This window comes from Rana temporaria, chromosome 11, assembly GCF_905171775.1.
Source record: "Rana temporaria chromosome 11, aRanTem1.1, whole genome shotgun sequence".
NCBI classification, from domain to species: Eukaryota; Metazoa; Chordata; class Amphibia; order Anura; family Ranidae; genus Rana; species Rana temporaria.
In genome coordinates, this window is record NC_053499.1 from 19967205 (window position 1) to 19985450 (window position 18246).

Below are 18246 nucleotides of genomic sequence, written 5' to 3' on the forward strand. Positions count from 1 at the left end.
GAGAAAAGTCCTAGGCCATTAAACGCAGAGCTAGTACGGATGGGAAAGAGGAGCCACACTCGCACCAGGAATGATAAGATAATGATAAGCTCACTTTATCTAACCCAGCAAGATATGTTAAGAAAGGGTTCACACTTGTACGTTGCGTGACACCGTATGTGATTTGCACCGCACTCCTGTGCACATCACATGCGATATCAGTGCGGTGCAATTTAAGCCATACATTTGTATGGCTCAAATAGCATCGTATCCGCACCAAAATAGTGCAAGGCCCTTTTTTTCCTGCACCTGAACCGCATCGCGGTGGGTGTTCAATCACACTGCGTTTTGTGTGCTGTTTCAGGGTGTTGTTGATTAAACATTGACACCCACAGCAGATTGCATGGATGCAATTCGATTGCAATGTGGATTGCATTAATGTGAACCAGGGATGAATCACAAAGTAGTGGTAAAGTGAAGGGAAAGGTATTTAAGCATGCCTATTGTTCTTCCTTGTTAACTTTACTTGACTTTAAAGCAGAGTTCCGCCAAAAAAAAAAAAAGTCAGCAGCTACAAATACTGCAGCTGCTGACTTTTAATATATGGACACTTACCTGTCCTGGGCGCCTGCGATGTCGGCACCCGAAGCCGATATGTCCCTCGGCTCTCTGGTGCTGCCGCTGCCATCTTCGGTTTCACTTCCTGGTTCCCTACTGTGCATGCGCGCTGTGCGATACCACTGGTCCCTGCTGTCTTCTGGGATCCAGAAGACAGCGGGAGTGGGGAGGACGGAAAAGGCGCTGGATGTGGCGACCTATACCCGGAAGTGAGAGCAGATACCTGTGGGAGGGAGGAATCCGAAGAGCGCAAGTTCCATTTTTGGGTGGAACTTCGCTTTAGGTTAATATTTAGGCATTGATTCACTTTAAATAAATGTTCTCTTCCTTTAAAAATCTATAAGGTGTTTTCCCTTGCCTTTAACTTAAAGCGGTTGTAAACCGCATAAACTTTTTTTTTTTTTTTCAAACCTGCAAGGCAAAAGGCATAATCAGCTAGTATGCACTGCATACTGGCTGATTTTGAAATACTTACCTCGGAACGGGGTGAAGAACACTTACCTGGTCCACGCCGAGCGAGATGTCATCTTGCTCCGGCGTGTCTTCCGGGTATCGCCGCTCCAGCGCTGTGATTGGCTGAAGCGGCGATGGCGTGCGATTTAAATTCGGCAAGGTCCGGCGGCTGCCGGTCCTTTCGCCGTGGATTCCCCCCCTGCGCATGCGCCGCTGCAATCAGCGGCGCATTGCGAGGGGAATATCTCCTAAATAGTACAGGTTTAGGAGATATTCTGTATACCTACAGGTAAGCCTTATTATAGGCTTACCTGTAGGTAAAAGTGAAAAAAGTGGGTTTACAACCACTTTAACTTTAAGTTAACATTTAGGCATTGATTCACTTTATATAAACTTGTTTAAAGGAACAAACAAAAAAATTGAAGGTGCTTTCCCTTGCTTTTATTAAATAAGTGGTTTGAAGTCTTAACCTCCTGAATATTTTTCTGATAATTTGCACATCCCTAAACCAAGCATAATACATTGTGTAATATATAGGTAAGCTGAGGAAGGATCCTTACATAGGCACATGTACATAATCATTTACTAACATTTTATAGTCAGAAAGGTTGTGAGTAAAATATTCACTTAGACCTGGCATAAATACTCATAAAGGTACAGAAACATGCATATGTGTATACATGCATAAAATTCTAGTTGCAAGTGTTGCACAATTATTGCATTACACTTGTGTGCATGCTTGGTACTTTTTTTACCTATAATTATCAGTAGTGCACCAATACACCTTTGCTGCCTATATCAAATGTCCGGTGAGGCTATGCAATTGGCGGACTAGGGCTCATGAACCCTGATGCCAGTTAAGACTTCTGTAAAATAATGCCCCGGGTTTTTGGGCAACAGAAGAAGCTGTGCAATAAGCTAAAACTGTATACATAGTGCCTGTTGTGACATCAAGTGTTGGTTGTATACCATTATCATTACTATATATAGGACTTTAAGGCTTGTTCATGTTTAATGTATTTGAAAATACATTTTTTGATGCATTTGTGAAGCATTTCAGTATGTTTTCTATGCCATGGTAAAGTATTTGTAATAAATCCCTTAGAATCTTAGAATCATTCCTAAAATGAGTCTGCTCCATTCTCTCACAATGCACAGCATTCCTTAGTGAGGATGGTACCAACTAAAAACAATGGCCCGGATTCACAAAGCACTTGCGCCGACGTATCTCCAGATACGCCGCGTAAGTGCAAATATGCACTGTGCGCCGGGCCCACAAAACTAAGATACGCCTAAAAACAGGCTTCATTCCACCAACGTAACTTGCCTACGCCAGCGTAGAGTGGGCGCATATTTACGCTGGACGCATTTGGCGCTCCCATTGATTTTCTATTCAAATATGCAAATGAGGGAGATGCGCGTAAGTTGTACATCCGGTGTAAAGTTAAGCCCCATAAAGGAGGTGTAACTCAGCAGCATCCATGCAAAGGGCTGCACCAGGGAACACAAGCCTGCCTATTTTACGTAGTTTACGCTGTACGTGAATATGGCTGGGCGTAGGATACGTTCACGCAGTAGGCAGTGAAGCGACGTGATTCTGAGCATGCGCACTGGGATGCGTCCACGGGACGGCGCATGCGCCGTTCGTTATACGTATCTGTCTGGCGCTCGGCTCATCATTTGCATGGGGTCACGCCTCATTAGCATGGCTCACACCCACTTACGCCGACTTACGCCTTGGAAACCCAGCGCAGTTTTGGCAGCATTGGCTTTGTGAATTCAATGCTTGCCTCTCTGCGCTGCGTCGGCGTAGCGTAAAGGAGATACGCTATGGCGGCATAAATGTGCGCCGATGTCTGTGAATCCGGGCCAATGCATTTTTTTAATTATCTGTGCATTTTACCTGCAGTGTTAAATAGAGCAATTACATGGAAATAGAAACTGCTTTGACTTTATATACAGTTTTGCCATAAAAATAGTGTATCAAAACATGTATTCTACTTAATAAATTATTACTGTCTAACAAAAACATATTATACCTTTTCTGTATAGGCAACACTTTAAACGTTGGTTTGGTATAAAAATAATAATGCTGTTTATTTTATAAAACAAAAATAAAAAGCTGTTGGTTAATCATATATTTTACTGTTGCAGGTTGCTATAATTGCTGGAAATTTTGAGCTTGCTGAGTTCGTTAAAAACCATAAGGAAACTGATATTGGTAAGTAAGCAAAATCAGAAGTTGCATGCCTGTTTGTAATCTTGACTAGTGCAGTAATGGCCAAAGTAACATATTCTCCTTACCCTAGAGCCCCTTCAGTGAAATAATACACATGCTAAAAATTGGATTTGGGAAATATAATTGCTACATAAGCCATTTTTTTTACATTTATTTATATTAAAAATTAACTTTCCGTTTCAATCTCTGGACAGGGTGATTTTCTAAAAGTGTCCAAAAATTGAAAAGTGCTTCCTTGCAATATGGCAAAATGGCCCAAAAATCGAATTTATTAGTCTGTGTGATTGGTTTAACTCTTTTTCCAAAAGTCAGCACTGAGATGCAAGTCGTATTTCAGGAATCCTAGCGATAGGAGTTACATTTTTGGTGAGATACTCGATGAGGGCCTCTTTACATCTGCCTGTTCTGTTAACTTGTGCTAAAGCAGCCCAATCATTTGAAGGATCTGCTAACCACAGTGAAGATACAAAAACTGGACCTGTACTCTTTTTTAGTTCCATGAAGTTTCATTGAGAATTTTCAAGCAAACAGATATACAACCATTCACAGAGACGTTAGGCAGATAGTAAATGAACAATACTCTTTAAAATCCATCACACCACAATGCACAATATGTACTTTTTGGTGCAGTGCATCAGCACCCACTTTGTATTCTGAGCCCTTATGCCACGTACACATGACTGGGTTTTCTGTTGGAATAAACTCAGACGGGTTTTTCCGACAGAATTCCGCTCAAGCTGTCCTGTATACACACGGACACACCAAATTCCGACTGTCAAAAACGCGGTGACGTACAACACTACGACGAGTCTAGAAAAATTAAGTTCAATGCTTCCGAGCTTGCGTTAAATTGTTTCCGAGCATGCATGTTTTTTCTCCGTCGGAATTCCATACAGACGAACGGAATTTCCAATAGAAATTTTTTTCCGTCTGAAAAAAAGAGAACATGTTCTCTTTCTAAGTCCGTCGGAATTTCCGACGGAAAAAGTCAGATGGGGCATACACACGGTCGGAATAGCCGATGAAAACATTTCGTCTGACTTTTTCCATTGAATCCCTAAAGTTACATGAACCTGCTAGTTTGCCTAGCCTTTCCCAAATACAGGTTTCCATAAATGTATTTAAAAGCCTGCTCAAGCAAAATATCTAACTTTTAACGCTTGCAGTAAAAGTGTGTGTAGGCATTTGTGAGATATACTATTGCAATGTGTATTGATTTGATATTTCCATACTAACATGTACTAATATGTAAAATAAAGAGAAACCCATCCCCACTCCGAGTCAATTTTGCTTTCATTGTTATTCTTCTTTGTCTGCTGGGTTGAGCTCAAATAGCAACTGCCTAGTGAACCCAGCATTGTACTGCTGTGATCCCCTGACCCCTCAATGCCATGCCAGGCCCTGTGCTTTCTTCTTATTATTTTCTGTCTATTCAGGGTTCACACAGCTGGCCCCTAGGTACCCACCTCCAGGTCTTGCCTTTTTCTTCCGCTCTCTGTAAGTTGCTGCCCCAAAATACATCTAACATAAATATCCCATGAGGCTGCTGGAGTGGGGGTACATATCATGTTCGCATATAGGAGAATGGAGGTAGAGGGTGAGCTGGACCAGAAAATAATACTAGAATAATAATACAAATAAAATTTTTAAAAATCATCACATTTTTATTATTGTGGAGGGGAAGGGGGGTTCAGACAATGCAAAGTGCTTTAGGGCATTAAAGGCCAACTTTGAGGCCGCATACACACGATCAGTCCATCCGATGAGAATGGTCCGATGGACCGTTTTCATCGGATCACCGATGAAGCAGACTGATGGTCTGATGTGCGTACACACCATCGTTTTCAAAACCGATCGGGTCAGAACGCGTAAAACACACGACATGCTGAAAAAAACGAAGTTCAATGCTTCCAAGCATGCGTCAACTTGATTCTGAGCATGCGCGGGTTTTGAACCGATGCTTTTGCGTACTAACCATCAGTTTTGACCTATCGGTCAGCCGTCCATCGGTTCGATTTTAAAGCAAGTTCTCTTTTTTTGGACCGAAGGACAACAGACCGATGGGGCGTACACACGGTCGGTTTGGACCGATGGAACTGAACTTCAGTCCGTTTTCATCGGTTTGGACCGATCGTGTGTACACGGCCTAAGACTGCGATGAGTGAATCAATTCTTAAATTACGTGAACTAGGTTGAAGATTGTTTGATTTGTCCGAATCTTATGGTTCATGAATTTCGAATCGTGAACTGGATGATACTTCATAGATCTGCATGTAGATATTCAAACAAAATCTAAAATGTGTTAAATGTAGATTTTCCTGATCTTATTTCTTATTGCAAGGTTTTGAGATTGCTGAGGTGTGTTTGGTCAGCTTGCTGCATACTCATTGATGAGGACCCCTAAGCTTTCCCAAAAGCCTGCAGTTATAGGCTGGATTCAGGTCTTTACATTGTGGAATCATTTATTTGGGCACATCCCCAACATACTACAATGAAATCTGCATTTTAGTGCACCACAACGTCAAGATGTGAACTATCTGTGCATTGCGGTGTTCTGCAAAAAAGGGTTTGTTTGTTGGGCATTCAAAATAATGGAAAATTGTATCAAATACTTACCGTAATTTTCCTTTCCTGACACCAAACTATGGCAGCATACTAGTGATAGAGCTCCGCCTCTTGACCACTCCCTCAGGACCAGTGAATAGCAGAAATGAAGGCATGGTTAGCCGCCACCCCATTCTTTGTAACAAGCCACATACCGAACGCACATGGGTGGGCTCACATGCTGCCATGGTTTGGCGTCAGGAAAGAAAAATTACGGTAAGTATTTGATACAATTTTCCATTTTCCTGACGCCAACATGGCAGCATACTAGTGATAAATAACTAGCTGACAGGGTGGGATCTACTTGTCCAACCAATCCTCTAATTAGGATGAGACAGAGGACTGAATAGTCCTTCCTACAAAGTTCCCTGATGACAGGACCCCCGGGTCTATTCTGTCAAGTTTCAGTAGGAATGTTGGGAAGACCATGATACCCCTCTACATATGGGCACCATAGATTCTTTTGAATGTGTTGCCTATGAGGCTTCAACTGCTCTGGTAGAGTGCTCCGCCTGGTGCGTGAGGTATGAGGAAAAAAAGAAGAATGGGGTGGCGGCTAACCATGCCTTAATTTATGCTATTCACTGGTCCTGAGGGAGTGGTCAAGAGGCGGAGCTCTATCACTAGTATGCTGCCATGTTGGCGTTAGGAAAAATGAAATGAACTGAGTAAATGCACTGCTTTAGGCCTCATTTATGGATGCAAGGGGGGGAAATAAAAATAGGGGTCTGCGTTTTTCCTTCTTCCTGCCCCTCCTCCTAAACCCCACTATGGCAGCTGGAGGGGGTTGCACACATGCCGTGGCTGCAGCAGTTTTATCTTGGCATGTCAAGTTTGACAGGTGACACACACTGAAGTCAATGGAATTGCACTACAACCATATGTCAAAAGATTGGTTCACTGTTGGGGTGCTGTAAACCAATGCAACATTTCCCTTCAGCTGTAGAAAAAAAAACACATGCATTCAATTGGCAGCTGTATTACCTCTTGAACACCTGGAAGCCACCCCTGTACTGCCTTCTGAAAAGTGTTTCACCATGGATCGCTTCTCTGAGGGGCCGTAGAGACTGCTATCTGTGCAAATGAGGCCTTACTGCAGCACATGTTAATGAATATTAACATGAACATCATACCACATTGCAAAGGTCTGAATCCAGTTTTATTCTACTCATCTAGAGAATGGTACCCCCTAGAGCTGCACGATTAATCGTCAAAAATTGTTATCGAAATCTTTTCCCTGTAGCGATCTTGACAAAGTATTTCCCGATCTTTCTATGCAGAGAATTCTCTCTGCTCTGCTGAAGCCACAGCCATAAAATCTGGGCAGTCTGCCAAATATCACAACATTCTTTATCAGTGGAACCTAAGTCTAAACATTGTAACAATTTGTCTTTTACATCAAAGGAATAGACTTGGGGGTTATTTACCTAAAGGCAAATCCACTTTGCACTACAAGTGCACAGTGGACTTGAAATTGCACTGAAAGTGCCATTAGAAGTGCAGTCGCTGTAGATCCGAGGGGGACATGCAAGGAAAATAAAAAACAGCATTTTAGCTTGCACATGATTGGATAAAAAAATCAGCAGAGCTTCCCCTCATTTCAGATCTACCCCTCAGATTTACAGCGACTGCACTTTCAAGTGCGCTTTCAGTGCAATTTCAAGTTCACTTTTCACTTGTAGTGCAAAGTGGATTTGCCTTTCGTAAATAACCCTCTTGGTGTGTAAATGAGGAATGTTTAACCACTTTTTCTGACATTTGTTCGTTTCAAGTTAAAATAATATTTTTTTGCTAGAAAATTACTTGGAACCCCAAAACATTATATATATATATATATATATATATATATATATATATATATATATATATATATATATATATATATATATATATATATATATATATATATTTTTTTTTTAAGAGACCCTAGAGAATAAAATGGAGGTTGTTGCAATATATTATGTCACACTGTATTTGCACAGCGGTCTTTCAAATGCAATTCTTTTGGGAAAAATTATTTTAATGAATAAAAAAAAAAAAAAAAAAACGTAAAGTTAGCCCAAATTTTTTTGTATAATGTGAAATATTTTACGCTGCGAGAAATCATGATCTTAATTTTAAGCAAAAAATTGTGATTCTCATTTTGGCCAGAATCGTAGAGCTCTATTACCCCCTTCTGTCTGCCTTTGCTACTTTTATTGCAAGCAACTCAGTGCATCGCTGTAGTAAATTGTAGTTAAAAATAGGAACATAACATAGCCGTGACAAACAGAGAGGGAGAAACTGCCGCTCCAGGTGAGTGCACTAAGCAATCAATGTCCTCTCAGAACCAAATGGGTGCCGGCAATGCACGAAGCAAAAGTTGAAGAGAAGATATGGACAGCCGCACACCAAAGAAACCTTAAAAATGTGGCCTTTAATGGTAAAAGCAAACAATTTCCTTTTACCATTAAAGGCCACCTTTTTAAGGTTACTTTGGTGTGTGGCTGTCCATATCTTCTCTTCTAACATAGCCGTGACCCATAGTGACTGGCCAGTTTATTTCATTATCCTACAGAATTAAAGCTACGGGCGGCAACCTTGCTTTCTTTTCTCATTTAGTTCTCTTGTTCTAAATCTGAATTTAAAATATTTACAAATTCCATGTAGTTCACTGAGGATGCCAATAGGGGGTGCCCAGCTATGGATAAATAACACACTGGGAAGATAAATACAGGCACAATTATAAATGGCTTCAGAACATTTCTTTTAATTCTGGTAACTGGTTGGTGCAACATAGCATTATGTTCATTTGGCATTTTCATCATAGCACTGTGCCAAAGCAAATGTTTTACTTGTTGTTGTTTGGTGTAAAATAGCTACTAATTCTGCTGTGCCTAAACAGGGAAGAATTCTTCCACACTGAATGAAGAGGCTGGAATATGTTCATTACAGATAGTGCTCAGTTCTTCCTAATGCAAATGCATGTTTAGCTGAGCGGGCGCCATCAAAGGAATACCTCCTAGCCAGCCCTAAAGAATTCTAAAATCTATATATGTACAATTATTCTGCTTTTCTCTTACTGAAAACAAATTATACTCATGTATTTAAGGCAGCAGAGGCAAATATGCAGCATTTCCCTGTATAATAATATTTGGCTGCGCATTGTTTTGTATCAGCAGTTATTTCATTTAAATTTATTTACACATTATTTACAATTTTCTAAGCTAGGTTAGGTAAAACAAGAAAATATGCTGTATAAGGCCCCATACACACGAGGGGATCTCCGCTGGAAACGGTCCGCCGGATTCCTCCTCCGGATTTGGATCCGATGGCTTGTACTCACCATCGGATCAAAATCCGCGCGGAATTCATCCGCGGTGACGTGTCACGCCGTCGCCGCGATGATGACGCGGCGACGTGCGCGACGCTGGAAGGTAAGTACTTCCATGCATGCGTCGAATCATTACAACGCATGCGAGGGAGGGGAGCATGCTAAGAAATTTATATCCGCTTGAAATCGATCGGCCCGAGAAATCTCCGCGGATAAATATCCGTTGGGGCCGTACAGACGACCGTATTTGTCCGCTGGAACTGATCCGCGGATCAATCCCAGCGGATAGATCCGGTCTCGTGTACGGGGCCTAAGAGTGATGATCCAAGTGTGTGTGTGTGGGGGGGGGGGGGGGGGGTGTTGCCCTGAGCATCAAAGGTTGTTTTCTTATAGAATACAATCCTGATTATCAATTAAAGTTGAAGCCTAACTCCAGTACAGTACGGAACACAGGATATGTAGTAGTCCTAGACCATGGGTCTTCAAACTACGGCCCTCCAGTTGTTCAGGAACTACAATTCCCATCATGCCTAGTCATGTCTGTGAATGTTAGTGTGTTTCAATGCCTCATGGGATGTGTAGTTCTACAACAGCTGGAGGGCCGTAGTTTGAGGATCCCTGTCCTAGACCATGGGTTATATGCCACTACCTTCAGGTGACTGGACACTGGCAAAAGTTTTGATGGAAACACACACCCCAGTGCACCCACATATAACCCCTCCCACTGATAGACCTCTTCTCCTTTGGAGAAGTTTTATTTCTCCATCACTACTTCAACTGACTCTTCAATCAAGATCCAGCTGCTTTTTGCCTCAGGGCACACTGGCAGTTTCCAGGATCATTAGCCCTTGATGTATATCTTGGAAACTTTAACCAGATCCCACATTAGAGGGACCAGCCTGTGATTTTTACTCTGTTTACTGGATCCTGCGTTCAGTGCTCACCTTGACATGTGGTGTAATGTTTAGTTTAGTTAGCGGCAGGGTGTTATATAGGTACAGGGCCGTGGCCTATTTCTATGGCACCCACACTCTAAAGACCCCTTTGGGAGTATGCCCATTGTGATAGGTGCAGTTTGGTCCCTGTTGGAAACCTGCAGCGGCAATAAGGTAAGACAGAATTTCCCTGTAATTGTGACCATGTTCTGTTTTGTGGGTGGTTATTTCACTTAGTGTGTTATCCGTTCCGCTAATTGCAGAGTTGGTACAGGTCACATGACCCAACAAGTGGAAATCAGGTCAAATAATCTGATGCTCCCCTGCTGATTGCAGATGAAATGTCTGTCTCCACTCAGCAGAGTGGATATGAACAGAGCCCGCTCTGCTCTATTGGTGGGCAGGTGAAAACTGACTCCACTGTCCGTTTACATCTAACTGCCCTCCGATCTGATCCACATACACAGAGGAGAACGCATCCCCTTTTGTTTTTAGCGGATGGGATTTGAGGTAGGCTGACCAATGTCTGTCTACATCCCCCGGTCCTTGGTGAATGGACTGTCTGATCAGGTCTGCCTGAAAAACTGACAGGCGGACCTTATTGAAATGGCTGTGTGAAAGGGACCTTAATGTCATCTTGTTGAAATTTTAAGAACCGCTCTGCTATCTCTGGTGCAGGTGATAAATCCTAATTTACTGCCTTTAGCCCTTCTGGATGTTTTTACTAGTATATTTGACTGTACCTTTCACCAACCAAAAGCATAGGGGTGATGTCACAAAATGTAACTTGTGAACTCCTTTTGTTCTCAGCCTTTTGATAACGGTGAATGTGAAAATAGTTGGTGTTTTACCAGTTAGTTGTTTTTACTGATACAAATAGAGCAATGTTGACTTCCCGTGGACAATCAACTCTGCTAAAACATGAGAAAATAAGAGGAAATATAAAATCAAGCTTCATATTGAGAGGTGAGAGGGATTGCTTAGCCAGGCTGGCAGCGCAGAATGTGTTTAGGCAGTTTTCTATTGGCTGAACATACTGTTCCGTATCCTTCATCCAAAAGTATGTGTTCGCTCATCAATACACAAGACTTGCCAGGCTGCCCATCCATTCGCCTGCACATATTGTACACATGTTCTGGATATTAACGTTTCCTAATTCACTAGGAAATTACAATTTATAACTGTCTATTTATCACAACTATTTGTTTCCAGGCATTTGAGCTCCGGACATTCCCCTTGTTTCCTGTTTCCTCCATTTTATATGTTAAGCCTCGTACACACGACCGAGGAACTCTACGGGCGAAACACATCGTTTTCCTCGTCGAGTTCCTTGTTGGGCTGTCAAGGAACTCGACAAGCTAATTTTCTCCATTCCCGTCGAGGAAATAGAGAACTTGCTCTCTTTTTGGCTCGTCGAGTTTCTCGACAGTTTTCTCTACGAAAATGTACACACGACCGGTTTCCTCGGCAAAAAAATATCTCCCAGCAAGTTTCTTGCTGTTTTTTGCCGAGAAACTCGGTCGTGTGTACGAGGCCTTACAGAATCTAGAAAATGAAGAAGTACAAGAAGGGTGCAATTCTTCAAAAACAGAGTCTCCTGTATTGTTTGAGCTTTTGGGCAAAGAAAATAATTATACAGTTTTTTTGCTAAATGAAAAAAGATCAAGCTGTGTATGGCTAGCTTAACCGAGGACTTAAAATGAACATATATTTTTAAAGCAAACTTAAAGAGAAACTCAGGAAGAACATCCCCTACCCTCTCTCATGGGGGAAAGGGTGGGGGGGGGGGTGCAGGCTAGTCCTTTATAGTAAGTACCATGTTACATTCTAAATATGGTTGTAACGTTACAAATGGTGAGCATATTCTTTAAAGCGGTTGTATATTCCCCTAACATTTTATTTTTTGGCCACCTGTAAGGCAAAAGGCATAAGGAGCTAGTGTGCACCGCCCGGGGGACGGCAATAATTATTTTAACAGACTATTGAAAGGGAGTTTGAGGGCATATTGGGCAATCCATTGGGGTCCGGTATTGTAAAATGAGTAAGGACCCCACCATAGAAATTTAAAAGGCAGGAAGGCTACTGAGTCGCTGTTGAAAACCAACATGGTGAGCTGAGCTGCTTAGAGAATAACTTAAAGCAGTGCTTGTGTTGTGAACTCTGAGGATGAATTGATGCTTTTTAAGAATGTATAAATACTTGTGTGTGTGTATAGCCTGGTCACGGGTCGCAAGTAATTTTGCATAATCCTTTATCTGTAAATTTTCTCTGAAAGCAATGCTCTCAAGTTAACCTACATTAAAAGTAAACTGTACCTACAGTACAGTAAAGCATGGTCCTGATTATATGTTACAGCAAACAAATAATCTTGTCATGAACGACTTTTAAAAAGCTATGGTAATAACTCAGGAGGAATTCTTACTGAAAATACAGCAAAAAAAAAAAAAGAAGAGAGACGCTCAGCCAGAGCCAAAGTTACGTGCTTGTTCTAATTGCATGTAGCCGTTTATAAAGATCTTATTGATTGCCGACACCTTGCTAGCTCAGTATTGTTTCAGTGCTCTGTGCCAGCGGTTTACACTTAATTGCTCTTGCTGTGCCTTTCCAATTCTCCACAGATCCCAGATCTTATGAGTGAATGCCAGGCACAGAAACTGTTTATTTGGCATTTTGATAATGAACTTAGAACATTAAAAAGATTTGCTGGATCATCACAATGGTTGATGTCAATGAATTGTTGCAAAGGCCTGGTTCCCCACAGATTCATAGTGAAGTAGACAAAATAAACCGGGGAATAATCTGTAGCCCGGAATTTCTTAAAGGGGTTGTCTACCTTTGCACTTACCAGTTTTATTGTGGGCTTTCTTTCATGCTAGTTGCTGTTGGTATAATTAATATTATTATTATTATTTTTTGTTTTATAGAGCACCAGTATATTTTGCAGCACTTTACAGTTTGTTACAATATGTTCTAGTATGTTGTGATTTCCATATACCGTGAAAACAAAAAGAGGGAGCAACTTTTCTACTGTAATTTACAATCTGCAGGACACAGAGGAATGAAAACGAGACACAACTGTATATTTTGCATGTACAGGATATGCTAAATCATTTGATTTTGACATGAAATGGTCTTAAATTGATACTAAAGTCTTGATTTTTGGTTTAAAAATAACAAACATGTTATACTTACCTGTTCTGTGCAAAACCACTACAGCCCTGATCCTCCTCTTCTCGGGTCCCTTGCTGGTGCTCCTGGCCCCTCCCTCTTGCTGAGTGCCCCCACAGCAAGCTGCTTGCTATGGGGGCACTCTGTGTATCCATTCAAACACGCAACCACAGCTTGACCCCGCCCCCTCTCTCTCTCATTGGCTCACATACTTTGGCAGGAGCCAGCGGTGTCCGCAGTGTGTCTCAGCCAACCAGGAGGGAACCAGTTGGGTCCTGTAATTTATAGCTAAGCTTTAAACATACAGTACATTTTAATATAACATCATATCTTAGCATATCAGCAAATAAAAATTACTTGTTATGCTTACACATCAGGCTTCTTGACAAGGAAAAATGGTTTATATTAATTATGAAATCCTTGGTTCCATCATAAGAGGAAATTCTGCTGTCATTGGCTTCAAGGCTTGGCACTGCACAGTTTCACTATACAACACAGAGCCAACTTGGAGAGGATGATCTCGCTATTACTGAAGCTACAACCCTCCACTTCTGTCTGGTGCTCTGCAGAGCTCCAAAAAATTCCTGCAACCAATTTGAAAATATAAATAATGGCATGAATAATTTATTAGGGATGTGCAGTATAATTCTGTTTTATCATACACGCTATAGAATCTCTCATCAGCGTGGTTGTTTCTTACACAATAAATATAGATTTCTAGAGTACAAATATTGCATTATACAGAGAAAGACATGGGTTATGGTGTGTAGACGTGTTTATGTGTGTATTTTATATACAGTATATACTGTATAATATGTGTGTGTATATGTAATTACTGTATTTTTTTTTTCTTAACTACTTACCCCCCGGACCATATTGCTGGTCAAAGACCAGAGCACTTTTTGCGATTCGGGACTGCGACGCTTTAACTGACAATTGCGCGGTCGTGCTACGTGGCTCCCAAACATAAATTGGCGTCCTTTTTTTCCCACAAATAGAGCTTTCTTTTGGTGGTATTTGATCACCTCTGCGGTTTTTATTTTTTGCGCCATAAACAAAAATAGAGCGACAATTTTGAAAAAAAATAATATTTTTTACATTTTGCTGTAATAAATATCCCCCAAAAATATATAAAAAAATTTTTTTTTCCTTAGTTTAGGCCGATACGTATTCTTCTACATATTTTTCGTAAAAAAAATCGCAATAAGCGTTTATTGATTGGTTTGCGCAAAAGTTATAGCGTTTACAAAATAGGGGGTATTTTTATGGCATTTTTATTAATATATTTTTTTTACTAGTAATGGCGGCGATCAGCGATTTTTTTTCGTTACTGCGACATTATGGCGGACACTTCGGACACTTTTGACAAATTTTTGGGACCATTGGCATTTTTATAGCGATCAGTGCTATAAAAATGCATTAGATTACTATAAAAATGCCACTGGCAGTGAAGGGGTTAACACTAGGGGGCGGGGAAGGGGTTAAGTATGCCTGGGTGTGTTCTTACTGTGGGGGGGGGGGGTGGCCTCACTAGGGGAAACACTGATCTTCTGTTCATACATTGTATGAACAGAAAATCAGCATTTCCCCCGCTGACAGGACCGAGAGCTGTGTGTTTACACACACAGCTCCCGGTCCCCGCTCTGTAACGAGCGATCGCGAGCCCCTAGTGGCGGCTATACGATAGGACGTATAGCTACGGGCTTTCGCCCAGGAGAGCCGACCTGCCGCCGTATAATGACGGTGGCTGGTCGGCTAGTGGTTAAAGAGCTCCAAACGACAGTAATTTGTATAAACAATAATACTAAGTCAATTGTATTAACAGTAGCCCATAGACACATTTACCAATATACCAAATATAGATTATTGCATTTTCTTGTCAGCCTCAGCTATAAAATATTTGAAGGATATTTTTCGCCTAAGTACATCCATGTTCATTGATCCTTACTGGTCTTTTGGATTGTTTTTTTCAAAAAAATTGTATCAGCCTCTCTGTATGATCATGGTAAAGCCCAACTGAACTTTCAATTTAAATCACCTAAATACATTTCATGCATTTCAAATCAAAAAGGTGTGTAAAGTCTTAGGCCTCGTACACACTACCGAGAAACTCGACAGAATCCATCAAGAAACTTGGCGGGAGAGCTTTTTTGCCGAGGAAAATGGTCGTGTGTACGTTTTTCATCGATGAAACTGTCGAGGAACTCGATGAGGAAAAAAAGAGAACAAGTTCTCCTTTTCCTCGACGGGAGTCTCAATTTCCTCGTCGTGTTCCTCGCTGGGCTGGTTTTCGATGAGAAACTGGAGCGTGTGTATGCTAAGAAACCCTTGCATGCTCAGAATAAAGTATAAGGCCCCGTACACACGGCCGAGGAACTTGACGTGCCAAACACATCGAGTTCCTCGGCCAGTTCAGCCCTGAAGCCGCCGAGGAGCTCGGCGGGCCGAGAGCTCCCATAGAACAACGAGGAAATAGAGAACATGTTCTCTATTCCCTCGCCGAGGTCCTCGTCGGCTTCCTCTGCGAAATTGTACACACGGCCGGGTTTCTCGGCAGAATTCAGCCAGAAACTCGGTCGGAAGCTGAATTCTGCCGAGGAAACTGGTCGCGTGTACGGGGCCTTACACATTTTTCACGCTGTAACAGACTGAAAAGTGCAAATCGTCTCTCACCAAACTTTTACTTAACACGCAGTAACATGAGATTAGCAAAAGCAGCCCCAAGGGTTGTGCAAGTGGAATCGAACTTCCCCTGCCATTGTATGTGTTGTACGTCACCGCGCTTGAGAACGAGGAGATTTTGTCTTTACAGTGTGTACGCAAAGCAAGCTTGTCAAGTTCCTCGACAAGCCTAACAAGGAACTCGTCGAGGAAAACAATGTGTCTTTTCCGACGAGTTCCTCGGTCGTGTGGACGAGGCCTGACAGTTAAATTTTTTTAGAGGGGAGAGGAGCCACAGCATGAGTAGAAAATCCTGTTTCTTGCCGCCATGCTGCAGAGAAGGACCTTCCCTCGCTGTGTGGAATTGTCTCTCTGTCACTCCCCCTGTTGAATCAAACCTATAGGTCTGCAACCAGTGAAGTTCATGCTTTCTACTGATTGGAGAGCTCTGGCTCTGAATCAGCAGGGGTATGTTAAACCTCTACATAGAGACCCCCAATTTCACACAGAGAGCGTGTTCCTTCTCTACAGCATGGCAGCAGGGGACATGATTTTCTACTCTTGCTTCTCTCCCAAAAAATGTAACTGTAACATTTTACACATCTTTTATCTTACTGCAATTAGAAGACACACATTTATAAAAAATATATGCAAAAACAATATATACAGTTAGGTCCATATACAGTATACAGTGGGGATCGAAAGTTTGGGCACCCCAGGTAAAAATTTGTATTAATGTGCATAACGAAGCCAAGGAAAGATGGAAAAATCTCCAAAAGGCATCAAATTACAGATTTTATTTCCATCATTTACACTTTCAAAATTACAGAAAACAAAAAAATGGCGTCTGCAAAAGTTTATGCACCCTGCAGAGTTAATATCTTGTACTGCCCCCTTTGGCAAGTATCACAGCTTGTAAACGCTTTTTGTAGCCAGCCAAGAGTCTTTAAATTCTTGTTTGAGGTATCTTTGCCCATTCTTCCTTACAGAAGTCTTCCAGTTCTTTGAGATTTCTGGGCTGTCTGTCACGCACTGCTCTTTTAAGGTCTATCCATAGATTTTCAATTATGTTGAGGTCAGGAGATTGTGAAGGCCATGGCAAAACCTTCAGTTTACGCCTCTTGATGTAATCCCCCATGGATTTTGAGGTGTGTTTAGGATCATTATCCATTTGTAGAAGCCATCCTCTCTTTAACTTCAGCTTTTTCACAGATGTCATCAAGTTACCATGCAAAGTTTGCTAAAATTTTATTGAATCCATTTTTCCTTCTACTCGTGAAATGTTCCCTGTGTCACTGGCTGCAATACAACCCCAAAGCATGATTGATTCACCCCCATGCTTAACAGTTGGACAGATGTTATTTTCATTGAATTCTGTGCCCTTTCTTCTCCAAATGTACCTTTGCTCATTCTGGCCAAAAAGTTCTATTTTAACCTCATCGGTCCACAGAACTTGTTTCCACAATGCATCAGGCTTGTCTATATGTTCATTTGAAAAGTTCAAACGCTGATTTTTGTGGTGAGGACGTAGAAGAGGTTTTCTTCTGATGACTCTTCCATGAAGACCATATTTGTACAAGTATCTCTTTATAGTGGAATAGTGTACCACAACTCCAGTGTTTGCCAGATCTTTCTGGAGGGATCGTGCAGTCAAACGTGGGTTTTGAATTGCTTTTCTCACAATCCTGCGAGCTGTTCTGTCTGATATTTTTCTTGGTCTTCCAGATCTTGCTTTAACTTCCACTGTTCCTGATGACTGCCATTTCTTAATTACATTCCGAACAGAGGATATTGACATCTGAAAACGCTTTGCTATCTTCTTATAGCCTTCTCCAGCTTTGTGAGCGTCAACTATTTTCAGTTTCAGTTTTCTAGACAACTGCTTAGAAGAACCCATGGTGCTGATTGTTGGGGCAAGGTCAGATGAGTCTGGGCATTTAAAACCTTTGAGATTGACATCACCTGGTCTTCCCAGTTGATGATTGAGAACAATCCATGACACTGGCAGGTCTCAGCTTTGCAAAGGGGGCAGTGCATGCTATAAATTCTGCAGGGTGTCCAAACTTTTGCAGGCGCCATTTTTTTGTTTTCTGTCATTTCGAAAGTGTAAATAACTTTTTTGACATATTACAAGAATGTCTAATCTGTAATTTGATGCCTTTTGGAGATTTGTTCATCTTTCCTTGGCTTCATTATGCACATTAATACACATTTTTATCTCGGGTGTCCAAACTTTCGATCCCCACTGTATTTGGACACAGGCACAATTTGTTGTT

General features: G+C 41.5%; 1 protein-coding gene across 4 annotated transcripts in view; it reads left to right on the forward strand.

The window, feature by feature from the left end:
- The window catches only part of SHANK2 (SH3 and multiple ankyrin repeat domains 2), a 530251-nt gene that overhangs the window by 107664 nt on the left and 404341 nt on the right, over positions 1 to 18246 (forward strand). For all 4 annotated transcript variants that reach the window (XM_040328114.1, XM_040328117.1, XM_040328115.1 and 1 more), the window contains one exon: positions 3205 to 3271. In XM_040328114.1, coding sequence (XP_040184048.1) covers positions 3205 to 3271 — 67 coding nt within the window. The remainder of the gene's footprint in view (positions 1 to 3204; positions 3272 to 18246) is intronic.